The following is a 27695-nucleotide window of genomic DNA, read 5'->3' as shown; positions in this document are numbered from 1 at the left end:
AAAAAACTCTCTAGCAATACACAGCAAACTGAGCATGTGCAGAGTGCCTCCAAAGGCTCTGTTTTATCAGGAGTTGGATTGGAGGGGGAGGATTAGAAAAGACAGGATCAAAAAGCCTTTTTTCCACAATGCAGAGGATATATACTTTTTTTTTAACCTGGGCTTTTTTTTCTCAGAATAGGTACAGGAACTTCCTCCTTCTGAGTCACCCTTCGTCTCTGCCTCCTACGCACCTCTGAGCACTGTCTCTTGGCTCCACCCCTACCCACCTCCCAGTATCACCCCTTTTAGAGAATACAGGACCAAGTATAATTTTGTGCTACTAAGTAATTTGTATGGAATTTGATAGACCCCACCTCAGCCACAATAGACCCCCCCCCAGCAACAATGGATCCCCCACAACAGAATACCACCCAAGCAACAATAGACCCCCCAGGAGCAACAGCAGATCTCCCAGCAGCCACCATCAATAAATCCTCCAGCAGGCAGCAAAAATAGACCTCTCCCTCAACAGTAGATCCCTCCCAACAACAATTGACCCCCACAGCAACATAATAACCCCCCCCAAGCCAACAAAAATAGACCATTACAAAAAAAAGATCCCCACCAGTGACCATAGATCCCCCTGTAGCCAGCATCCACAGGCCTTCCAGCACCCCTTGCCATAAAATACATTCAGTGTTGGAGGTGCCGAAACTGCGTTCCCACTTGAAAAAAAATCCCTGTTTATAAGGCATGCTAAAAGCTGTTCCTTAAGATGCCCAATAGAAGGGGCAAAACGCGTTGGATGGGACTTCCCGTTCCCGGTGATGTCACTTCTGACCTGTGGAGCGCACAATGGATGCAGAACTTTTGTCTTTTGAGTAATTTATTATTGGATGCCTGTTTTTAAATATGTTTTAGGGAAGTGCAATCTTTTAGCGTGTGTTTTTAAATTAATAATTGCTACACAATGAAAGTTCTTTCTCCCCTTTGATCCTCATCACTTCCTGAGGTTGATATCAGCATATTTACCTTTTAAAAAGGAGCGGTCTAATACCTGGGAGTGGAGAGAGAAGTCTGGAGAAGTAAAAAGAGAGGAGCAAAGAGGAACACCATTCCATATGAGCTAAAGTGTGTTTGACTGTCATGCTGTTTGCAGGGGGTCCATTCCTTACAGTGAGTGTAGGAACATCAGAGGGGGCACTCTGAGGATGTACTCAAAACTTTAGTGGTTTGTTTACCCCTCATGAACAGCTGCATCAAGCTGGCCAGAGACACGAACAAAATCGGATCTAGTAAGTCGTGACATCACTTCCAGATCACTCTCATCCTAAAGGCACCAGTTTTAAAAAATGGAAAGTATTCAAACACACTGACCTTGGCGTTTTGAATACTTTCAAGTGCAGTGGAGGGGTTTCGGGTCTTATAGACCCCAGATCCCTTCATAACGAGTACCTGTCACTGCCTATTACTCTCCCAAGGGATGTTTACATTTCTTGTGATAGCAATAAAAGTGATTAAAAAAAAAAAAATTGTTAAAAAGATGTAAAAAATAAAAACTTTAAATCTACAGCATATCGGCACCTGATATCGGCCTTAAAGGCAGCCAGAAAATAAGTATCGGCCCTACAAAAACAATATCGGTCGACCCCCTAGTACAAATACCCCCCAAATGACCCCTTTTTGGGAAGTAAGCAATCCAAGGCATGCACAGCTCAGCTTACAGCTCCAGACCAGTCTCAGAGCCAGAATGGCGCCCTTTTGCGCATGCTCAGAAGTGACGTCATCCCACGCCGGCCAAAGACCAGCACAGATAAGAAGATGCCGGCACCAACAAGGGATCGTTGGAAAGGTAAGTTTAACCCCTTTAGTTTTGCTTTACGAATAATAAAAAAAAAAAGATAAATAAAAACTGCTTTGTAGAGTCTACCAGTAGAACTGTTTAGATCTCTAAATATGATATTGTGAAAATTTTATCTCAGTTTCCAAAGCTGAGAGAGCTGGTTTTATGCAGATGAGCCGGCTTCCAAACCCAATCAGAATAATTTGTTGTCTGTAACCCATCACGCTTTAAAGTTGACCCGTTCTGAAAAATTTCCTACTGCACCCGAATCAAAAGGGCACATGTCAGCATTACCAAACCAAATTATTATTTTTGCATTAAAAAATACTGTTTTCTGCCACAAATAAAAAGCTCTCTCATCTGACCTCAAGAGAGGCAGCCTGTCTGGTAAACATGCTACAAGATGAGAGGGTCAGCAAGACAAAAATCGGAAGCATATCATTATTCTTATTATTGTAGTGCACTCCACTTGTGCTAGTTTTCCCCTCCACCAGAAAGGCACAAAAAGCTTAAAAATAATAATACAAGGGGAAGAAAGACCCCCTGAAAAAGAAGTCACGGGCGGGCCAAGCTGCTTATATCAGGGAAACTATTTATTGCACATAGAAAAAATACAAAATGACACAGAAACTACCACCAACACCTAGATTACATGATAGGACAAGGTTGTCTGTGTAAAAGCAGCTGCATCACGTATACAACAAAGCACACATCATATACCCAAATAAATTGTAATGTAAAGTGCTAGAAGTGGCGGTTAGGTAGGCACACAGATCCTAGTGTAAATCACCATAAATCAATTTGCATATTCCGTCACTATATATAAATGGGCCCCCGTCTTGGGGATACCAGGGTATTGATTCTAAAGTCAACACACTTGAGGAATAGACCTCATAATGAATAGAACACTGGATTAGCTATTGTTTAGGTGATAATATACCCTTTATAGGGAGCGGCATATAGCCACTGACAGCTAGTGATTCCGGTATTCAGTATCAGACCATTTAGCAAAGCTAATCCAGTATGGGGTTTTAGCATTGATCAGTGGGTAGAGGTTATCTGCAGGTGAACACGGGCATATTTATGCAGAGATGTAGGAAGTCTGAGGACCAAAGGTCCGCTCATCCGACCGTGATAGACAGGCGCAACCGCTCTCTGACAGGGGTCCCAAGTGTGTCCACAGAGTTCCGTTTGTTGGAATGGGGTCTTCACACTGCACTAGTCTTATCATCCAGGATGCTCTATTACCACACGGGGGTCCCGTAGACTTCACTGTGTAGGTCTGCTGATGGCAGTGTAACTTTGTTGTGCCATCCAGACACGCCGTCCTGATACCTCAGCCAAAGATGACTCCCACTGCCTTCAAGGTGTGTAGTGTGCTTGCCTTAGCGTGACGCGGTTCATCATCCATGATGTATAAAGCATCACTACCGTTGTGTCTTTGCTGACATGTTTCATCCAGTCACATGGGTTTTCTCAAGGATGGGAGGAGTCAGAAGCAGTCATCTATTTATACTGTTTTTTGCACAACACACAGTTGATTAAGGGCTGCAATTTCAACAAAAAACATTCGATGTCAACCTCCCTATTAAACACCACGCATTCATTCTGCTGCTGGCTAAGAGCGATCACATAGGCATATCATAGCAACCAAATTACTTAAAAATGCTAAAGGGGTCAGAGCACAGAGCCAGAGGCAGAGCAGAGTGCCGGGATCACTGAGATAATTCAGTAGTAAAAGATAAGGTAGTGGCGATAGTGTATCACAATATACCATTTTCAAACTAAATGCCCCATAGATACACCAGATCAGCAATCAAAAAGGAGTTAGATTATGTCTTCAACTAAAAATCATTATGTCCCATACACAGATAGTAGATTCTGATAACAGCGTTCAAGGAGCTGCGATGCGCTCTGCGTGCCTCCTCCCCGTCGCCCTTCCCTCCGCCCCTTTGGATGTGTTGGGGGGGTGTTATGGCACACACAGTGCATGGGCCCATGCATCCTGCCTCACGCGTGACGTCATGGTTTGGCGTCATGACGTGAAGCGTGAGTCTATCCATCTCAGCTGATGTAGCTGGGGAATCTGAGCATCTTCCGTGGGCGGTGCATGCCGTCTGCGTCGGAGCCCTTCCCTGCTTATACCGTGCCGGCGTGACGCTGGTCGCAGCCAGCGTGTGCGGAGCGGCTATATCTGGCCTCCCCTGACACAGTTCTGTTGCCACAATTTGAAGACGCTACACCTCACTACAACACCTTACCTTCCTTCTCTTTGGGATCCAAGGATGCTTCCACAAGGTTATTTTCCCCATTACCTTGATTTCTGGTTCCTTTCCCTTATGAAATATTTTGGGTGAGCACATAATATGACACAATGATATCGTATTTTTTAGACTCCCTTTGGCAGTCACCATTGGTTCATCATACGGTCTCATTAGGAACACAAGCAATCTGTGTCCTTTGTCCCTGGGGGGGGGCTCTGTATGTGCGCTCCACCAGCATGCAGCTTCGCATTGCCTCAGCTCCTGTGACAGACTAATTTTCTGGCCTTGGCTTCATACTCACCACACTTTATCGCATTGATTCCATGTAAGTACTCAGGGTGGGCTTAATTGTCCAATTCCTGTAGTGTTCAATTATAACCAGATTAATTAACTATACCTCCTTATATTCTGTAGATATCCTAGAGCATCCGCCCCTGATGAGTGCACCACACACGAAACGCGTCGGTCAATAGGGGAGGCAGATATATGCACTTATTCATCAAAATTTTAACATCAATTTCCAATTAATCATGGTCTTACTGGTTTTATAACATTTTATTTCCCACGTAATGCTGCTCAGATGATACATGTGTATGTGTGTGTGTGTGTGTGTGTGTGTGTGTGTGTGTGTGTATATATATATATATATATATATATATATATATATATACTCATTGAATGTATTATTCAAACAATTTAGACCACTATGTGGTGCCTGGCTGTTATACACTATTGTACCCTTGATACCTATATTGCATGTGCACATATTTATATGTGTATGAATACATATGAAATTATATTTATTACAATGTTTTTTATTTTACGTGGTTTCTGTTCTTGAGATGTATTATGCATTTTTCTATGATTAATACGCCCATTCAGGTGACCCCCACTATGTCTACAGCTTCATTCAAAGTCCCAAAATTCCCGCATTAGTCTTTGATCCAGGGATGGAGGCACACTACATATGTGCCTCACTCAAAGTCCCAAATTCCCCCCTTTGTTTTTTTTATTAATTTTAAAGACCACACTCCGATTCGCATCAGTGAAATTTGCAGTTTTCTCAACGAATGTACACATTTGACCGTGCCCACATGTATACATTCCCTTGAGAGGGGGTAAGTCAGTCAGCCAATTGCTGTGTTAATGGGAGGAATAGTGCCCCATCGTTGGAGTCTTTGGGAGGAATAGTGCCCCATTGCTGGTTTTAGTGGGAGGAATAGTGCTCTATTGTTGGTATCACCGGGAGGAATAGTGCCCCATCCTTGGTGTCATTGGAAGGAATAGTGCCCCGTCGTGGATGTCATTGAGAGGAATAGTGCCCCATTGTGGGTGTTATTGGGAGGAATAGTGCCCCATCATTGGTGTCATTGGGAGGAATAGTACCCTATTGTTGGTATCATTGGAAGGAATAATGCCCCATTGTTGGTGTCATTGGAAGGAATAATGCCCCATCATTGGTGTAATTGGGAGGAATAGTACTCCATTGTTGGTGTCATTGGGAGGAATAGTACTCCATTGTTGGTGTCGTTGGGGGGAATAGTGCCCCATTATTAGTTTTTTTTGGGAGGAATAGTACCCCATTGTTGGTGTCATTGGGAGGAATAGTACCCCATTGTTGGTATCATTGGAAGGAATAATGCCCCATTGTTGGTGTCATTGGAAGGAATAATGCCCCATCATTGGTGTAATTGGGAGGAATAGTACTCCATTGTTGGTGTCATTGGGAGGAATAGTACTCCATTGTTGGTGTCATTGGGGGAATAGTGCCCCATTATTAGTTTTTTTTTGGGAGGAATAGTGCCCCATCGTTGGTGTCATTGGGAGGAATAGTACCCCATTGTTGGTGTCATTGGGAGGAATAGTACCCCATTGTTGGTGTCATTGGGAGGAATAGTACCCCATTGTTGGTGTCATTGGGAGGAATGGTGCCCCATTGCTGGTGTTAGTGGGAGGAATGGTGCCCCATTGCTGGTGTTAGTGGGAGGAATGGTGCCCCATTGCTGGTGTTAGTGGGAGGAATGGTACCCCAAGGGCCGGATAGAGACAAGTAAAGGGCCGCAGTTTGGAGACCATTGCCCTAGGTGAGCATGTAGCCTTTGTAGTGTAGAGGTAGTCCCACCACAAGGGAGGATTTTTCCTTTCCCTGGAGTTGGGCTTTAAACATTCTACAAAGCTCTGTACAATGTGCACATGCTATATAAATATGGGAAATATGATAAAATATATAGCCCACCTGTACATAACCTCTCCAGGGGTCCGTGGCATCCACATTGTGAAGTAGGATGCGCTGTCCCTCCAAATAATAGAGAGACACTCAGGTATATTATTTATTAATGTGTTATATCAATGTTGTCTATTATAATATGCAATGCTACTATTGTAACTTCTCTTATCGAAATTCAATAAAAAGAATTGAAAAGAAATATGGGAAATAAAATAGAAAAATAGTCTCTAAAATTCCCAGTTGGTTGCTTGTTAGAGATAATACAAGTGATATTTCCATATTATACAGCCTGTAGGCAGGAATGATCACAATAAAAATAAAAAAAAAAACGTAGGAATCAGACCACAGACAATCACTTCACTAACAGGCAGATTTGGCTTTCTGTCACCTTGTAACGTAAAAAAGTAAGTCATCCAATAATGCATCTTTTTAATTACAGGATTATATAGGCTTCACATTTGTGCACTTGTGTTTTTTACTTCTAAAAAAAAATGAATTTTTCTTGTGATTTTTTTCAGGCACTCCAGTATGGCATCGCTGCTCCTCAAACACGGGCTGAAGCTGTCAAGCTTTTATTTACAGAAATGTTTAGAATACAACAATTTTCCTTTATTCCGATACTTTCTGAGCCAGCACTGCCCATTGCCCTCTGGGGACGAACTTGATGCATTTAAACAGCAGTCATCTAAAAGCCATCACAAAGAATGGATGCCGTACTTGTTACTGGCCGGGCTCGATGCCGCACATTTCTTGGACGCCACATGGTGAGAACTGTTATATTTTCTACTTGTACTCGCTTCATTTTAACACTGTGGAGTTCTTTCTTGTCCTCTGGGTGTAAACTGAACGTAGGTTTGCTTTTGTTGTTTGCTTGACTTTGGTCACTTAGAGCCATGTATTTATTCAGGGATGAGGAATATACTTATTATACGTAATTACTAAAAAAAAAAGTAATTTTTTTTTTTTTTAAATAAATGTATAAGTAACTAATTTAACCCCTTTGTGCCTACGGGTAAAACAAATCTTAAAGTGGTTGTAATCCCTTTACAACCACTTTATACTACAGGCAAGCCTATAATAAGGCTTACCTGTAGCTACACTGGATATCTCCTAAACCTGCACAGTTTAGGAGATATCCCCTGTATTTGCATGTGCCAATGTCATTGGCACATGCGCAGTTGACGTCATCGTGGCTCCGGTCAATCACAGTGCTGGAGACGCGATACCCGGAAGTAACCCCTGGGAGAGATGTTGGCCACTTGAGCGGTGAACGAGGACCGCTGCGGGGGCTTCGATCTCAGGTAAGTAATTCATAATGAGCTAGTATGCTATGCATACTAGCTCATTATGCCTTTGTCTTGCAGGTTTTTTTTTTTTTTTTTTATATGGTTTACAACCACTTTAATGCCTAAGCACAATTTTGCAACTTTGACATGTGTTAGTAAACCTGTACATATCATCACAACTAATTTGTGCATCCAAGTGGATTATACCGTGTTTTTTTCAGGACAAATTGGGCTTTTATTTGGTGGAAAATGATAATGGATATCTCCTGATTTATTTTTATTTTTTATTATTATCTGAGGTTAACTGACCCAAAATAGTAAAAAAAAAAAAAAAAAAAAAACATTTGTTTTTAAATGTAACTGTATATTTCTTGCTACTACCATAACCTACCACCAAAGGACAACACAAAATAAATTCTCCTGCTCCTTACAATTGCAGCGATACCACATATATGTATGTTAGCTGTTTGTACCCGTAGTACAGCCCAGAAACAATAGTGAGCATTTTGCTTTTCTTTTTTCTTTTTTTTATCCTGCCTAAAACACACTGACACTGATACTAACTTAAAAAAAATCCTGTCCAAAAAATACTGACCCTGACCTTTGACCTTGACCCAAACACTGATCCTAGGGCTGACCTAGATCAAACCTTGATCTAGGTATTTTTTTTTTTTTTTTAATTTCTTTTTTTTTCTATCTCTTCAAGGACAGAGAGTGATACAATGGGGGTTATTTACGAAAGGAAAATCCACTTTGCACTACAAGTGCACTTGGAGGTGCAGTCACTGTAAATCCGAGGGGGATATGCAAGGAAAATAAAAAACAGCATTTTAGCTTGCACATGATTGGATGATAAAATCAGCAGAGCTTCCCCTCATTTCAGATCTACCCCTCAGATTTACAACGACTGCACTTCCAAGTGCACTTGCAGTGCAAAGTTTATTTGCCTTTCCTAAATGACCCCCAATCTGTCTGTCTTGTCCATTCACAGAGACAGAAAACACAGGGGCGGGTTTTACAGTGATAGCCAATCAGAGGCTTTCACAGCGATCAGGTTACTTGGAATCCAACGTTCTGGGTCCCGGTCGTTAGAACGGAGCCTGGAGCTCTCGGTGAGACCCCCTGTCTCTGTGCTGGGAGCGCACTGTGCGGCGCACTCCCAGTACATAGGGAGATACACAAATATGCAGCCCCGCTGAAAAAAGCCCAGCCCAGCGGGGCTGCATATTTGCGTATAAAGGGGTTAAATACGTTTTGAATAGTTATTTAGAAATACTGTATTTAGTATCCCCTATAGTAGTGTAGAATAAAGGTCTGCCATAGTTCTTACTTGCTAGGCTCAATACTGCACATCTGTTGGATGCAGATGATCACCGTTATATTTTGCACATATGAGTTTGATTCAAGCTGATATAAAAACCCATCCTTATTCAGGGTAGTATTCAGGTGATAAATTCAACTGGACTTATTTAGTAATACTGTATATAAAACAGGACCTGCACTTTTATTAACCATTTCAATACAGGGCACTTTTACCCCCTTCCTGCCCAGGCCAGTTTTCCGCTTTCAGCGCTGTCACACTTTGAATGATAATTGCGCGGTCATGCAACACTGTACCCAAATGACATTTTATCATTTTATTCACACAAATAAAGCTTTCCTTTTGGTAGTATGTAATCACCACTGGGGTTTTTTTTTTTTTTGTTTTTTTTTGTAAATAAAAGGTCAAACATTTTGAAAAAAAACACATTTTTTTATCGTTTGTTAAAGAATTTTGTAAATAAATAATCTTTCTTCATACATTTAGGCCAAAATTCTGCTACATTTCTTTGGTGAAAATAACCCAAATCAGTGTATATTATTTAGTCTGTAGGAAAGTTATAGAGTCTATATACTATGGTTTATATATCTTGAAATTGATCAGTTCTGATGTACTGACGGCCTGTCTAATTTCTTTAGTCACAATTTTTTGGAAAATTATAAAATGTAAAAAATAATTATTTTGTAGAATTTTTTTTACATTCCGTCACCAGTGCAGTACAGCGTCATCATATAAGCGGTGATCAGGGACACTGATTGGTGACAGTATATATTTATATTTTTTATTACATTTTTTTCTTTTGTATACCATGGCCAGAGCAATACAGTGTTATCGTAGTAACACTGTACTACTCTTGGAAGGTGATCAGGATTTTTTTTTTTTTTTTACACACTATGGTTGCTTATAACTGTGAATTTTCCAGTTATAAGCAACCATTTTTTCCTAAATAAAAACTACTCATTCAGTGTTTATAATTGTGATTAGCTGTGATTGCCACAGTTAATCACACGGTACAGAAGGGCTGTGATTGTCCCATTCTGTACCATGTGATGGCTGTGACCAATCACAGAGATCATCACAATAGTACACAATGAAAGGCATGTAACAAAGCCTTTCATTGTGTCCAACTGTCATGACACCTGCTGTGATCGTCAACAGCAGTCACATGGTACTGACAGTGGGTCGGTACAGTGGTCTGTCATCATCTGTGTCCGGTGAACACTGCGGGCGACAGATCGCGCCGGAGCGCAGCCCGTGGGGCGCAATCCTAGGAGAATGTTATATGATGTTCTCCCTGAACAACAGTGCTGCTGTTCGGCCATCAATGTACAATAGGCCAGGTACAAGTGTCCAGTGCAGTCCATAAAGATATTTTATGCTCTCACCAGAAAAACAGACCCTTAAAGGGGTTGTAAACCTTCATGTTTTTTCACCTTAATGCATCCTATGCTTTAAGGTGAAAAAAAACCTGGCAGTGACTGGCCCCCCAGCCCCTCTCCCATTGTACCTACCTGAGCCCTGGAACTTGACCAGCGGGGACGCGCTGTCTCTCTGCCCAGGGTTCTCGGCTCTTGATTGGATAGATTAATAGCAGCACAGCCATTGGCTCCCGCTGCTGTCAATCAAATCCAATGACGTGGGCGCCTGGGGGTGGGGCTGAGTCCATCATTCGTGTCTATGGACACAAATGCTGGACTCGGGAGCGCACCCGCAAGATAACCCCCTCGGGAGAGTGCTTCTCCTAGGGGGTTATCTGATGCGGGGAGGAGCCACCGAGAGACCCCAGAAGTCGAGGATCGGGCCACTCTGTGCAAAACAAGCTGCACAGTGGAGGTAAGTGTGATATGTTTGTTATTTAAAAAAAAAAACGAACCCTTACAATCACTTTAATATTACATATGGGTCAAATGATGTGTGTTATGAACCATCATTCAAATGCTGTGTGTTTTTTTTTTCCTCCGAATCTACTTTCAGGTATTACTATTAGGCATATATCACAACTCTCAGAAAAACTTCCCTCTTTTCCAACATCCAGACGATTCCCTCTCCACAATGGTGGGGTACCAAAAATGTACCATAAAGTGTTCAAAAAGGTGGCAACCAACCATAAAAGGCTTACATTCAATAATGAGGCAACCAGCATATAGAAGCCCGAAATGGCCGACAAGGTAGTTACGGTCTGACGTCACTCCTTGACGCATTTCGTCCAATAGGACTTCTTCAAAGGATGTGACATTTTTACAAATTTATAAATGTGATTTTATGAAAATACTGCACTATGGGCATACTTGAATCCTCGTACATGCTGCCGTGTCATATTTGGGAACTTTGGTGGAGTGGAAACGGAGGATTGCATTGGATTTTATGAGCGTTGATACAGCCCCTCATCCAGTGGGCTGAGGGGTCTGGTAAGGTATATTGTGCTTTGGGGAGCAGATGCATGTTTTCACAGGGTACGTGATTTTGTTTTTTGTTTTTATTGATGTGAACCAGTTAGAGAATGGTATGAAACAATTGTTACAGTATCTCACAAAAGTGAGTACACCCCTCACATTTTTGTAAATATTTTATTATATCTTTTCATGTGACAACACTGAAGAAATGACACTTTGCTACAATGTAAAGTAGTGAGTGTACAGCTTGTATAACAGTGTAAATTTGCTGTTCCCTCAAAATAACTCAACACACAGCCATTAATGTCTAAACCGCTGGCAACAAAAGTGAGTTCCCCCCTAAGTGAAAATGTCCAAATTGGGTCCAATTAGCCATTTTCCTCCCAGTGTCATGTGACTCGTTAGTGTTACAAGGTCTCAGGTGTGAATGGGGAGCAGGTGTGTTAAATTTGGTGTTATCGCTCTCACTCTCTAATACTGGTCACTGGAAGTTTACCATGTCACCTCATGGCAAAAAACTCTCTGAGGATCTAAAAAAAACAATTGTTGCTTTACATAAAGTTGGTCTAGGATATAAGAAGATTGCCAAGACCCTTAAACTGAGCTGCAGCATGGTGGCCAAGACCATACAGCAGTTTAACAGGACAGGTTCCTGTTAAATCACTCACTACTTTACATAGCAAAGTGTCATTTCTTCAGTGTTGTCACATGAAAAGATATAATAAAATATTTACAAAAATGTGAGGGGTGTACTCACTTTTGTGAGATACTGTATATATTTTCCTTTTTGGTACCATACCATTGTGGAGAGGCCAAAGTAGGAGTAATACCTGAAAGAGGATTTGGTTTATAACACACTTTATTTGACCCATATGTAATATTAAGGGTCTGTTTCTCTGGTGAGAGCATAAAATGTCTTTATGGACATTGGAATCTTTAGGAAAAGTGCTGGTCCTGTTTTATATATTTTCAGTTGCATTCAAAAACAAAAGCTAGTTGGGAAAAATTTTTTTGTATTTTTTTTTTTTTTCCACCAAAAGTTTTGTATTCATTTTCATTTAGAGCTGCACTCCAAGCAGATATATTAAAGACCATTTAGTCCAGTGATATATTCATTAAAAATTATTTAAAGCGGCGTTCCACCCAAAAGTGGAACTTCCGCTTATCTGATCCCCCCCCCCCTCCGGTGCCTCAATTGGCACCTTTCAGGGGGGAGGGGGGTGCAGATACCTGTCTACTACAGGTATTTGCAACCACTTCCTGGAATAGACTCCCGTGGGAGTCACTCCCCTTCCCGCACCCCACCCCCCCGCAACGCTTCACTTCCTGATTACCTCACAGAGAATGGCGGCAGCTGCCGACATCGCTGGACTCCAGGACGGGTAAGTGTCAATTTATTAAAAGTCAGCAGCTGCAGTATTTGTAGCTGCTGACTTTTAATCATTTTTTTTTTTTTTAGGTGGACTCTCTCTTTAATTTTGCATTGCTTTTAGTATAAATACCCAGAATTAGTGTGCATTTTAGCTTCTTGTTATACCCTGTACTCCAAGACTCTGAGCCAGTCAGAGCTCTACAGCTACTAAACATCCTCGCGGGTGAAGAAGTGACCAAGTTGAGCTGCAACAGACATGAACGTCACAAAGGGAAAGTTATTTCGTTCTGCTCTGATTCAACTGGCGGATGTGTTCAAGGATCCCATGCTGATTGGAACGGACAATGCCTGTGTGAAAGGGCCCTAACAGAGAAATATACAATAAATATTAAAGGGATGTTGGCAACACTCTATTCAAGAATATAATATTTCTCTCTGTGGTTCACCACTTCTCTAACAGAGAAATAGGTCATACACTACAGCAATGCAATCCATGGCGCAATTAGAACCTTCAGGGCCCCGGTGCAAGAAACCATGAAGGGCCCCCCTGACCTTCAACCAGGGCCCTTCCCTCTGAGCCTGGTGGTGAAATGCCGGGGCCAGGTTGCAAGTGCGACCTTTGTGACCCTGGTAGTTCTAACCACTTGTGTCAGTAGTTTTTTTTTTTTTTTTTACAATAATTTTTGATAATTTTTTAGAAGCCCCGTTTAGGGGGCTTTGGTTAGATATCAGGGGTCTAAACAGACCTCTGATGTTCCACCTTTAAGACAGAGAAAGGAGATTGAGCCATCAATCTGTCGTGTTGCACTGCTTCCAAAGCGCTGCCCATTCATTGCAATGGGCAGGGGCATTTTGGGAGCGCTGTATACAGCACTCCCAAACTGCCCCAAAGATGCTGCTTGCAGGACTTTCTCTAACATCCCACAAGAGCAGCCCCCGGGTGTGAAGGCACCCATTGCAATAAATGGGAGGCAGTTTTCTGGCGCTTTAGAGGCGCTAATTCTAGCGCTAAAACACCTCAAAACTGCTTCAGTGTGAAAGGGGTCTAATACAGGTATCCTGTACACAGGACTTAACATTTGTGAAGTTAAGGGATGGGGATTTCCATGCTTGGGCAATGGATTGTTTGGTTATGACTGTGTGTGTTATGAGTGTTAAGCTGCAACAAGAGATGTTGCAGTTGCTTTTTTTTTTTTTTTTTTTAACGCTTTCCCATCACTAGAGGGACCACAAATTTCGAAGCAAACACTAATCTTCTAAAATTTCTTTACGTTTTGCAATATGGAAAAAAAAAAACATTTTTTTGTATCCTTTTCCAACCTCCAAAATATGGTAAATGCAGAACAAAAATGACATGATTATTACTTGGGGCAGAATTAATAATGGCTCAAAGTGGAGCAGCTGCCCAATCGGGTTACATCTGTCAATAAAAGCGTGCTATCTAATTGGTTCCATTGGGTATCTGTGGCAGTTTTTCCCATAGATTTCTTTTTTCCAGCTTTTCTCTTAATCAGCCCCAGTGCATTCACTTAGTGATCTTGTAGTTTAGCATAATGAAAAAATGTAATTCAGTTCTATCGTTTAAAACACACACTCTTTCTTTTCCATCTGGCACATTACTTTTTCAGCTTTTCCATATTGGCATGTTTATTTTTGGTACAGGAGTTTCCACACTGGACATTTTGCATTATACATTTTCACCCTGTAAGGGATATTATCATTTTTTTTCTTTCTGGTACAATAATTTTTATTGTAATAAGCAAAAACGACATGACGACTAAGTACCCACACAGGGGTGTACACAACAAAGAACATGGCATAAAGACATGAGTGATGTTTTATGCAACTAAACATTTTAGTGATACAAAATTTCAACCTTTATGACCTTACAGTACGAGCCATAGGGCCACGTAGGTTGCCCAGGCCCGAAGGCCTAGAGGACAGAAAGGGAGTAGGGCGGCTCTAAGTGTAGGAGTTAAAACTTTCTATTACAAAACATGACAAGTGGGAACTCACGCGGAGTCGGTATAAAATGGACACATCAAGGTTATGCAAATCCCACTTAAGCCGCCAGCAATGACAATCCTCAGTGTACGCCGGCTGCATCTGTGTCTCTCCTCTCACTCGTAACCAGGAAGTTGGCCGTGAAGATGGAGGGATCCCGGAATGAGGCTTGAGGGGCCCATGGAGCATAGTGTAGGACATTAGGCGTGATGATGTTACTGGGCCTGCGCGACGCGTTTCTGAGCATGCACACTGTGGATGTAGCGGCAGTCGCGCTCCTTTTTCAAGCTCTGTCCTTATGAACTACGTACTTTTTTGCTTTCGTATAACAAATGATACAGGGTGTTTTTAGTAAGAACACTGACTTGCGCCTTTTCACATTTCCTAAGGCCTAGAGCAGGGTTTCTCAACTGGGGTTCCCCCAATGGTTGCTAGGGGTTCCTTGAGCAATGACCAATTTTTGCCTCTCAGATAAGTTCCCAGTGACACCAATGATCTTTTTAGCTATCTGTAAGGGGGAAATTCTTCTCCAAGACCACAGATGTAAGGAGCACTCTTCCACTGACCATCACACCAATGTATCATGAGAGTAGATATAACCATTTTTAACAGGGGTTCCCTGAGACCGAAAGGTTATCTCAAGGTATCCTCCATGTTAAAAAAGATTGAGAAAGTCTGGCCTAGAGGTATAATCCATTGTTCTGGTACAGTATTTGTTGTTAAAGGATTTACAAAAACAAATCAACTGGTCACTAATGCAAGGGGATCATAATGCGAAGGTGAAAATTAGAAACATTACAAAGTACACACGTAATGTAACAACTTTGTGGGGAAAGTGACAAAAATTGAGACTGTGCGGCACAGGCTGGCTTTCTGCAGGGATGACCTAAGTCCAGGGACTTAGGAGCATACCATGGGGAGTTAAGAACGAGGGCAGACGTTTGCCCTGTTGTAGTAAAGGGATAGGAAAGAAAGAGTAGGAAGGAGAAAAAGAACAAAAAGAGAGAAAAAACGGGGTTATGGGGAAAAATGTAGGGGGGGAGGGAGAAGGGGAGTCCCACAGGCTTGGGTTAATGTAAAATTAATTAAGGTAGGCCCAGGCTGGTTGGATGCAGTGTGGGAAGAGTATAAGACCACCAGGGTGACCATACTTTATGAAATTTGGTATGGGAGTCATGTACAATAGTAGACATTTTTTCGTTGAACATAAGGTCGTTCAAGATGCTCTTCACCACGGCAAATAATACAGAGGGTTTCTTCCAGGCTCTGGTGATTGCACATTCAGCAACAATAAACAAGTAGGTCTCCAGCTTTTGTTGGTAAGAAAACAGACCCTGGATCGGGCAATGTAACAATGCCACTTTAGCAACTTTGCGAATGGACACATGAAACAAGGTATAGAGAAGCCTGAACACCATATCGTTTTTTTTCTTTTGAAACACTTAGGCATCATGTACACATGACCTCCTACTTTGACGGCGGTCAAACCATTTCTATTCTGAACACGATTCTTCTGCGTTCAGGAGAGGGAGGTTGACCCTCCCCTAACCGCAGCAGCTTCTAAATGATCCTAAAAGCCGATGCGTACATGGACATATAGGCTTTTATGGAGTTGAGTTCAGGAGCTTTTTGGCAAAAAAAAAATGCCAAAAGCTCCTAAACTCAAGAATATACAAATACCAGGAAGGGAATGGGGTTTTAAAGGTGCCACACACACAAATGAATATAAAAATTATTCAAGTTTATTATAAACGTATTAAAATTCAATAATTTAAATAAGGAACATCTTTTACAGATGACATGGAGTCATTCCAGCTCATTCGACATGTTTCGCTGTGATATGGCTGCTTCAGGAGATAATTATGGATACTGCTTATGTAAACATTATAAATTAAAAAATATATCAATCAATCCAAAAAAACAAAACAAAAAACAGATCATACATTATGCAGATCATTCAAAAATTGACAATACAATAAATTATTATATTGAGTGGTGCTTACATTGTTAGCTCATCTCAGGGGGGCTCTCCTATCTGGGTACAGACCTCAGGTTTTTGATGAGAGCACAGGAGACAAGTCAACAGATGATATTCCAAGGGGGGATATCAGCAAGCCACAGGGGAAAATACAAACCAGGAAGATGACTACTTGGGGAAGGACACACACAGTCAAAATATTACTGGCCATAGACCTTCCAGGTATCGATACATGGTTAGATTATGGAATGCAGCATGGACACTCAACACGTTTCGTGAATCTGTTCCCTTCCTCAGTTCCTCCTCTGTTCCCTTCCTTGGGAGGTAGATGTACACATAAATATCTGTAAAGTAAGACATCAAGTATATAGCACGCTTGATAGTACCACATAATGAATGGAGTTGTTCCATCCCCAAGGACCAATTAAGTGACCCAGTACTTACAAATGAGCAAAGATGTGGCAATATTTCCAAATGGTGATTGCCAGGGATGTCCAACCTGGGAGCTTTGGAAGGGGAGGGGTGTTGTGTCAAAACACTGCACAGCATAAATCAGGGAGCTGAGTTTAATGTGAGACCTGAGTGGAAGGAAAGTACACACCCCTTTAGTCTCATAGGAAAACATGCACAGCGTTACTGTCAATCACCTGCTGTGTGCTGGAGAGGGTTGGCGCCGTCTCCTGGTATTGCTTGGTGTTGGCATAGACTGTCAGAAGTAACTCATTCAGATAAACAAAAAATTGTATTAAAAACCCTGTATAGGTTCAACCAACTCCAATGAAAAGGAATGAGGAAACACACCCACTGTGCAATTGAAGAATCAACATTTTTATTGTATCAAAAGACATAAATAGAATAACCAATGATAAAAACTGAATCATATGATGCAAATCAATCATACTGAATTAAAAACTCAATGTCCACCATTGATGCCCTTTTCCAGTGACAATGTATATAACAAAAGGATATGATAGCACAATGAACTCAATCCTAAGCAGCGATAGTGAATTGAGAAGTGAAGGTTGTATGTATATGGACTGGATGTTGTGCTGGGTCGGCTCCCAACCTGGGATTGGTCCATGGGAGGGTCAGGTCTGGATGTTGCAAAGAATGTACACTGGCAAATTGTGATGAGTGTTGGTTACTTACTGTGTCCAGAAAGGAAATGCTGAGGTATCAAAGTAGTACCATAGGTCAACAGTGATCTAGAGGAGGCATGCGACATTGGAGAATGCAAACTCACTGTGTATGTGGCGCCAATAAATTGAAGGATTGAACTCAGAGTGATTTCCTGAAGCCTCCCTCTCACTGTCGCAAACCTTAGATTATTAGCAAATTGTGTATACAAGCTGACAGTCCTGATCCCTAAAAGACCTGCATGAACCAAAGCCGAAAGTCCCAAACTGAGATAAAGTAAATTTGATACTTATCATGTGATGATGAAGAAAGGAAACATCCTTAGTGCCAGTAGTGGTGCCAATTCCCAGTAAGGCCTGCCATGTGTAGATGAATATTGAGATCTTCTGGTCACAGGGGCATGGTGGACAAGGAGTTGTAGCCTAAACGGTTTCGCCAGTCAAAGTCGGCTGTGTCAGAGGCGTGTGGTCCTACCTCTGCTAAGGAGCTCACTAAGCCTATAAATAGTGGTCCTCGCATGTCCACCGGTGTGCTGCGGCGACGTAAAAACACGTCACAACTTCCGGGGCGCTGCGTATGTGAGACACAGAAGTGTGCATATGACTCACGGGGCTGCTCACACTGCACACCGGGAAATGGACACAGAGATGGTAGATAGTCCAGACACACACATTGTAGGTGTTTTCATTCTCCACAAGAGGGAGTACTTCTGATAAATTACTGGAGTATCCACACACATTATCGGCTAAGGTAGATAGGTGTCAGAGACAGGAGCAAATGGTTAACATACCAAAATCTACTCATTGTTTACAATGATATAATCAAACACAGCACAGTGGGGCGTGAAGAAAAAAAAAAAAAGAGAGAAAAAAAAATGTAAAAAATGAAATCCACATTCTAGAATTATATTATATTAATATATATAAATACCGTATTTATCGGCGTATAACATGTACATTCATTTTAAAAAGGAAGTTTCAGGGAAAAAAAATTAAATTTTAAATAAGGAACTTTGAAGCAAAATAAGGGTCAGTGCCCATCTGCAGCCTCACCATTGCCATCAATGCAGCCTGATCAATGCCCATCTGCAGCCTCACAAGTGCCATCAATGCAGCCTCATCAGTCCACATCAATGCAGCCTCACCATTGCCATCAATTCAGCAACCTCGCCATTGCCATCAATGCAGCCGCCTCGCCATTGCCATCAATGCAGCAGCCTCGCCATTGCCATCAATGCAGCAGCCTCACCATTGCCATCAGTGCAGCAGCCTCACCATTGCCATCAGTGCAGCAGCCTCACCATTGCCATCAGTGCAGCAGCCTCCCCATTGCCATCAGTGCAGCCTGATCAATGCCCATCAGCAGCCTAGAGGGGACAGGGGGTGGGGGGGGGGGGGGGGGGGACGAGTGCCAACAGATTACATACAGTGAGAATCTCCTATGATAGACAGAACAGTGGTCCAATGGCAGCCCAGGAGACAGGACTTCCTATTACAGAGGCCGCCAAGAAAACAGGAGAGTCTCACTGTATGTAATCTGACGGCGCCTGTCCCGCCCCCCTCCCTGTCCCCTCTGAGGCAGCTAAAATTGAAGTATTGGCGTATAACACGCACACGCTATTTGCACCCGATTTTCATGGTGAAAAATATATATAATTTGTAAGGAATCGGGGGTGACAAGTGGGCTCAGACAGTTCCGTCAACTTAAAAGGCTTTATTCAGCAAAAAGCATCAGCATCCCAGCCACAGCATACCGTATAACATGACAAAGTCCCAGTTCAGGCAAGCTCACCCAGCAGGATCAAGTCATAGGTAACATGGGTCCTTCCATCTTCAAGCTCCTCTCAGATTTGATAGCTTAACAGCCACCTCTCTCCAAACACATTTCTCCTCTCTGACATTTTCAACTGAGCTGGCAATAAGCAGGTCTGAAGGGGGAAGTACCTGCCCTCTTCAATTAACCCCTTCTTAACCCTGCCCCAGGCTGACTCTCCACAATATATATATCTATATATATATAGATAGATATATCTATATATATCTATCTATATATATATAGATATATATATAGATAGATATATATACCCACCACTCAGTTCAACGTTTAAAAAATGGTACAAAGCTGATGCTGTCATTCAGGCATGGGGCCTTTGTGGCCTCCAGTTCCCGGGTCCATCGGGTTTTATGTTGAAAAACCAATTGATCGAAGTTGCCCCCTCTAGTATCCTGAGGGACAGCTTCGAGGACCCAACATTTAAGGCATCGAGGATGTCTGTCATGTTGTAGGCAACATGTCTAGCAATCGGGGCCTTCAAATGGTAGGTCTCAAATTCATACAGATGCTCCTGGAACCGCTTGAGCATAGTTCAAATGGTTTTTCCCCCTCCCCTTTTGCTTGCCTTCCGCTTCCTTACAGGGGCAATCTAAATACAATTTTTCACTTGATTTTATGGTTAGCACTACCAGGGGTTTGCACCTAAAGGGCTCCTCATTTTTAGTTTGCAACTCATTCAAATAGCAGAGGAATGACAGAGCACTCAAAAATGGTGCTTTGGATTGAGGCAAGTACTGTAGAAGGATATGCTTTGTTCATTTTTCATTTCAGAGATTTACAGCCACTTTAATCACCTCTCTCCCTATTTATCACCATATTTTCAGCACAAAACTCAATGTCCTTATACAAAAGGTTAAATGTTCATAACAAGTTTTTAAACCTTTTACTGTACATGTACCAAAAGCAAATACTAATAAACACTTTACAGCTGTAATATTTAAAGCGCTGTGTTTTTATAAATGTAGCTCAGCATTCTCGAAAGCACCTAATCAACTAGCAGTAGACATGGCATTTACTTCTGATTGTTCTCATTATTTCCAAGCGTGACAAAATATAGCCACACAAAAATTAGAGTTTGAAGTTAGAAAGATTTACTCAGTGAAATAATTGCCTGTCACAATACCATCTACAAATTGGATATCCTGAAAAGGCCTAAGACAGGCGTTATATATAAAATACTTGCAAGTCAGCCAAAGTGGATGAGAAAAAAATAAATAAAAATCCCCTAACAAATTAAAAAAGTGTTTCAAATGGAATATGAAATGTTTACTAATTAAACTTGTTGTGTAGCTGTCATGTGGCTTTTCTGCAATATTGCCTTTTAGAGCTGTCTTTCGTGATTTATATGAAAGTTAAATATCTTGTATTTTAGAACAGCTTTCCTGAAGGCGTAATTGAGGAACACATCAGCTTACAACAAGGTCTACAGTATGTGCAAAATCCTGATAAGCTCACAAATTATACACTACCTTCTAAACTGTCTTAAAAAAATTGCTAAGAGTTCGTATTCGAATACTTTGCTGGTTGTGTAAAGCCCTAAATTACAGGGAGGCAGAAATGTTTTACCTGCCTCTCCTCTAGTTTGATTATCTTTTTTCAGCTCCTTTTGGTCTTGCGGTCCTCGGCACATGTGCAGCTTGAATAATGATCGTCTAGTGTCCATGATGCAACATTTTCCTGAAACGCCAAAATCAGGAAAATATAACATTGTTTACAATAGATGGAACTGATGATCATTAGAGCTAATGATATTAGACACACTGGGATGGATTTACTAAAAGTGGAAAGTCCACAATCTGGTGCAGCTCAGCTTCCAGGATTTTTGGTGGGCCCACCTACTTGTGTGTCATTAGCAAATTAATATTCACTAAAGTTTTCCTTAATTAGCAAATTAATATTCGCTACCTGTCCACCTTAATCTCGTAGAAATCATGCTGAAGGTTTCAGTTACCAAACGTCAGCCTTAAAACCTTAAGGCTGCTTTCACACTGGGGCGGTAGGGGGCGTTGGCGGTAAAACAGCGCTATTTTAAGCGCTGTTTTATCGCGGTATTCGGCCGCTAGCGGTGCGGTTTTAACCCACCGCTGGCGGCCGAAAAAGGGTTAAAACCCCTCGTATAGCGCGGTTATAGGCGCGGTATTGCCGCGGTATAGCCGCGCTGTCCCATTGATTTCAATGGGCAGGAGCGGTGAAGGAGCGGTGAATACACCGCTCCTTCACCGCTCCAAAGATGCGGCTTGCAGGAGATTTTTTGTTCTCCTGCCAGCGCACCACTTCAGTGTGAAAGCCCTCGGGCTTTCACACTGAACAAACAGCGGAGGCTGTTTTGGGGCGGTTTGCAGGCGCTATTTTTAGCGCAATAACGCCTGCAAACCGCCCCAGTGTGAAAGGGGCCTAAAGGGGTTGTAGACCCTCAAGGTTTTTCATCTCAATGCATTCTATGTCTGTCAATTGTCTGAGTCAATGACATGAGAACAGCAGAAACTGTGAGATCCTTTCTATACTGCACAGCAGGGATCCCCTTCACCCGTCCTGCCTTCTTCTGGCCCGGGTGGGCCCCTCAGGCCCCGGGGCCCTTTACAGTTGTAACGGCTGTACCCCCCTGATGGCAGCCCTGGTGATTGGTATCGGCGAGCACTTGGAAAAAAAATATCAGTACTCGTCAGTACTCGTACTTTAAAAACTGGTATTGGTGCAGCCCTATCTTTTAGTATAGAAGAATAGAGACCCTAAGGTCAACGCTGCGCTCAATAATTAGCAAATATTAAAAGTGTAAAGCAGCCAGCACCAAAAGTTCAATACCATAAACTTCCAATAGAATAAACAACACAGTACGTGCAGCGCTAAAAAATGTGAAATAAGATATCAATTAAGATAAATAAAATTATGAAATACTCAAACAAAAATGCTTGCAATAATAAGTGAAATTAGAAAATAACAATAATTACATAAAAAAGAAAAAATTACAAAAAAAAGGAAAAAAGAAAACTAAAGCAATGTCCCATAGTGATCACTGAGAAAATCTATAGGTAATATGCCTCCACAAGAGAAAAAGTGAATTGCAGGAAACAAAAGCTAGGTGAGGTAGCTTGCTTACCAAAAAGCCATGACTGCTGCTAGCAGTCTCTCCCAGCACAGGGAATTTGGAAGTCTCCCCAGAACTTATAATCCTCCAGATCAGCCGTTCTGTCTATTATTGCTCAGAAATAGAAAATAGAAACTTCCATAGTGCAGTATATCAATTCAATCTTGTTTGTTTGTTTTGCACTTACAAAAACAATGTGTCATCAAAGCGGTTGTGTCATGTAAAGGTGCGGTGTCTCTATTCGCTTCTCCCTATTCCCAAAGCGTTTTTCTCACCACCGTCGTGGAAGGCTGGCGAGATGACGTTACTGTCCGAGGCTCCACCCTATGCGTTTCGTCACAAACGGACGTCTTCTGGGGATTGGCTGAATGGATTAGCGAATTATTGTCTATCTTTTAGTATATGGCAAGCTTTCCTTAAAGTAATTCTAAAGTCAGAAGGTTTTTTTTTCTTGATGCATGCTATGCATTAAGATGAAAAACCTTCTGTGTGCAGCAGCCCCTCCCCCCCAAACTTACCTGGGCTCCATCGTGATCCAGCGATGTTGCACAAGTGCCTCAGCTGTCTGGGGACTCTCCTTTATTGGCTGAGACAGCAGTGGGTGTTGTTAATGAAAGTGAGTGAGCCAATGAGGAGAAAGAGGGGGTGGGGCCGAGTCTGAATTGATACACACAGCAGCGGCTCGGCTCGGCTTGGGTGCCCCATAGTAAGCTGCTTGCTGTGGGGGCAGGAGGGAGCGACCAGGAGCTCCAAAGAGGGACTTGAGAAGAGGAGGATCTGGGCTGTTCTGTCCAAACCCACTGCACAGTACAAGTAAGTATAACATGTTTAAAAAATGACAAACAAATAAAAATTTAGACTTTAGCACTTTAAGCAGGCCATACGTGGTTCGAATTTTGGCCAGTTCAGCAGAAACCGGCCGAAATTTGAACCATGTATGGACAGGCTGAATTTACCAAGTTGATTAACTTGGGTACAACCACCATGCCGGGTTTTTCCTGCGATTATCGATAGTGGCTTCTATAGCCGCTAGCAATATTCACTGTCTTCTCCTGCCGAGGACGGCTTCCCCTGACGACCCCCCCCCACTAGGAGAAGACAATGGCCCAGCAGGAGGGCTTTCTGCATCAACATTTCCTGTGTTGATGGGGGAATCAAGCGAATTTAAGGAAAGAAATTTGCTCCATGTGTGGCCCGCCTTATAGTGTGTCAGTTTGGAGGCACAGAGATGCGTACAATCGAATAATTTCACAGTCTTCATGGATCTTGTCCATGGACAAAAAATGAGACTTGCTTCTTAACCACTTGCTGACCAGCCGCCGTCAGTTTACGGCGGCAGGTCGGCACGATCCCGCGAACCGTTGTAGCTATACATGGGCTCGCAGGATCGGGATAGCAGGCACACGCATGCCCACTGCACAGCGGTGGTGCCGATGCTCGTGGCCGACGGTCGCGATGACCACCGGCCACGAGCGATCGTGAGCAGGAGACACAGAACAGGTGTCACACACTTCCCTGTTCTGTTCTGAGAGGAGTGACAGATTGTGTGTTCCTTTTGGCTAGCAACCACAATCCGTCACTTCCTCTAGTCAGTCCCCTCCCCCTTCAGTTAGAATCACCTTCCAGGGAACACAGTTAACCCTTTGATCGCCCCCTAGTGTTAACCCCTTCACTGCCAGTGACATTTTTACAGTAATCAGTGTATTTTTATAGCACTGATCGCTGTATAAATGCCAATGGTCCCAAAAATGTGTCAAAATTGTCCGATGTGTCCGCCATAATGTTGCAGTCATAATAAAAATCGCAGATCACCGCCATTACTAGTAAAAAAAAATAATAATAAAATGCCATAAATCTATCCCCTATTTTGTAGATGCTATAACTTTTGCGCAAACCAATCAATATAGGCTTATTGCGATTTTTTTTTTTTTTTTTTTTTTTACCAAAAATATGTTGAAGAATACATATCAGCCAAAACTGAGAAAAAATTTGCTTTTTTAAAAAAAAAAAATGGGGATATTTATTATAGCAAAAGTAAAGCTGCACAATTAATCGTCAAGAATCGTTATCGCGATCTTGACTAAAGCGTTTCACAATTCTTTCTATGCAAAGAATTCTCTCTGCTCTACTGAAGCCACAGCTGTCAAAAGAAAGGAAAGAAAAAACTGGGCATTCTGCCAAGAATCACAACATTCTTTATCAGTTGAACTTAAGTATAAACGTTGTAACAATTTGTCAATGGAATAGACTTGTGTGTAAGTGGAAAAAGTTTAACCACAAACACTTTTTCTGACATTTGTTGGTTTCAAGTTAAAATCATTTTTTTTTTGCTAGAAAATTACTTAGAACCCCCAAACATTATATATATATTTTGTAGTAGACACCCTAGAGAATAAAATGGTGGTTGTTTCAATATTTTATGTCACACTGTATTTGCACAGCGGTCTTTCAAATGCAATTTTTTTGGAAAAAATAACTTTAATGAATTTAAAAAAATAAAATAAAATAACCAGTAAAGTTAGCCAATTTTTTTTTTTTTATTTATAATGTGAAAGATTTTACGTCGCAAGAATCGTGAGAGAATCGTGATCTTTTTATTGTAAGCAAAAAAATTGTGATTCTCATTTTGGCCAGAATTGTGCAGCTCTAGCAAAAAGTACAAAATATTGTGTTTTTTTCAAAAATGTCGCTCTTTTTTTTTGTATATAGCGCAAAAAATAAAAACCGTAGAGGCAATCAAATACCACCAAAAGAAAGCTCTATTTGTGGGAAAAAAAAGGCGTCAATTTTGTTTGGGTACAGCATCGCATGACCGCACAATTGTCGGTTAAAGCGACGCAGTGCCGAATTGCAAAAAATGGCCCGGTCATTCAGCAGCCAAATCTTCCGGGGCTGAAGTGCTTAGGCCAGTTTCACACTGGGGAGGTGGGATCATCAACGGTAAAACGCTGCTTTTTTTAGCGGCGGTATTTGGCCGCTAGCGGGGCAGTTTTACCCCTGCTAGAGGCCGAAAATGGGTTAATGCCGCCCGCAAAGCGCCGCTGCAGCGGTGCTATGCCGGCGGTATAGCCGCGCTGCCCCATTGACTTCAATAGGCAGACGCGGTTTAGGAGCGATGTATACACCGCTCCTTCACCGCTCCAAAGATGCTGCTAGCATTACTTGTTTCAGCGTCCTGCTAGCGCACCGCTCCAGTGTGAAAGCCCTCAGGCTTTCACATTGGAGAGACAGCAGCGGCTGTTTCAGGTCGGTTTGCAGGCGCTATATTTAGCGCAATAGTGCCTGCAAAACAACCCAATGTGAAAGGGGTCTTATAGATTTAGTTGTATTATACTGAAAAGAATTTAGATATGAACAATTGAATTCCAATTTTCAGGAAAAAAATATACATTTAATAATAAAGGAACGGAAATTAGAAAATTAAAATATTGCTACATAGCACCTTTCTGGATGTTCCCAAAGGGTCTGGCAAAAACCTCTCATGTATATTCCTGGATGCCGGGATTGCAATAACTAGTAAGATGCAGGCACAACCCTGTGATTTCTTAGGAATGGTAAAAACATAAACTTAACTGGATTATGGTAAATCATAGGTTGTCGAGTATATTGAATAATTCACAATCCAATTTTAAAGACACCTGGGATCCATGAATCCAATAGAACTCACCTCCTTGAACCCGTTGCTAAGTTTTCATCATATTTGTCTCTCTTATTTTCTTTTCCTGTTTTTTTTTTTTTTTTTTTTTTTTTTCCTTGATAGCTTCCTCTTTGACAGATGTTTATTAGTTTTATTTGTGCATACATATGTTGTCAGTGAAGCTCTGGAGCTGTATGTGGTAATAAGAGCGAAACTCCCTTTCTACTTGTATTTGCGTACGATACCCATGTGCCTTGCATGATACCTGCTCTCATTTTTTTGATCTTCCAAAATCAATAAAAACATTGAAACTAAATTATTTTAGAATTATTTATTAAAGACTAACTCCACTTTTGTTGAGGGAAAAAAAACACATTACCCTCTGGGTGATCTATGTACGTTGCAAGGATTTTAACAAACTTTGTTGCAGATTCCTACCACTTGTTATTCTGAAGAAAGAGCTGTTTGTGTCTTTGTGGAAAGTTAATCTAATGGGAGTGATTTTATAATTATCGATCAGCTGTTGCACTTTCAGAGTTCTAATGAGGAAAGTGGCAGGGTCTGCATCCCTTTTTTAGATGGGGTTTCCCTTTGGGAGTATCTCAGCAAAAATGACATTTTTGTTGCAGGGGATGCTCAAAATCTGACTTGTATTTTAGTGCGGGCTTCTTGGAAAATCAGTGAGCTGATCACACAAGCAGGAAATGTTGTTTTTGGTGGTGGTGGGGGGGGGGTTCTCTATACATTCTGTGTAGAGGACTCCTCCAGGTCGCCATATTGCATTTTACAGAAAATCGCTATGCTGCAGACTGAAAAGAAAAGGTAATTTTTAATAACATTTAATTACAATTTGACTTGTGATGCAGTTATACAGTTGAGCTCAAAAGTTTGCATACCCTGGCAGAAACTGGGAAATGTTGGCATTAATAGTGAAAATATGACTGATCATGTCAAAAAATTGTCTTTTATGTAAGGATATTGAACACATGAAGCCATTTATTATCACATAGTTTTTTGGTTCCTTTTTAAATCACAATGATAACAGAAATCACCCAAATGGCCCTGATAAAAAAAGTTTACATACTCTGGAATGTTTGGCCTTGGTATAGACACAGAAGGTCGCACTTAAAGAGTAATTTCCCACATTTGTGGCTTTTTAAAATCTCAATTAGTGTCTGTGTATAAATAGTCAATGAGTTTGTTAGCTCTCACATGGGTGCACTAAGCAGGCTAGACATTGAGCCATGAGGAGGTAGAAAAGAACAGTCAAAAGACCTGCGTAACAAGGTAACAAAACTTTAAAAATAGATGGACAGGGATATAAAAAGATATC

The 27695-nt window shown here is 41.6% G+C and overlaps 1 protein-coding gene across 2 annotated transcripts in view; it reads left to right on the top strand.

The window, feature by feature from the left end:
* The window catches only part of ASB3 (ankyrin repeat and SOCS box containing 3), a 248972-nt gene that overhangs the window by 143288 nt on the left and 77989 nt on the right, over positions 1-27695 (top strand). For both annotated transcript variants that reach the window (XM_073628560.1, XM_073628559.1), the window contains exon 8: positions 6835-7080. In XM_073628560.1, coding sequence (XP_073484661.1) covers positions 6835-7080 — 246 coding nt within the window. The remainder of the gene's footprint in view (positions 1-6834; positions 7081-27695) is intronic.

This window comes from Aquarana catesbeiana, linkage group LG04 (genome assembly GCF_042186555.1).
Source record: "Aquarana catesbeiana isolate 2022-GZ linkage group LG04, ASM4218655v1, whole genome shotgun sequence".
Taxonomy (NCBI): Eukaryota; Metazoa; Chordata; class Amphibia; order Anura; family Ranidae; genus Aquarana; species Aquarana catesbeiana.
The sequence above is the reverse complement of the archived record's forward strand: the minus strand, read 5'-3'. Positions and strand labels throughout refer to the sequence as shown.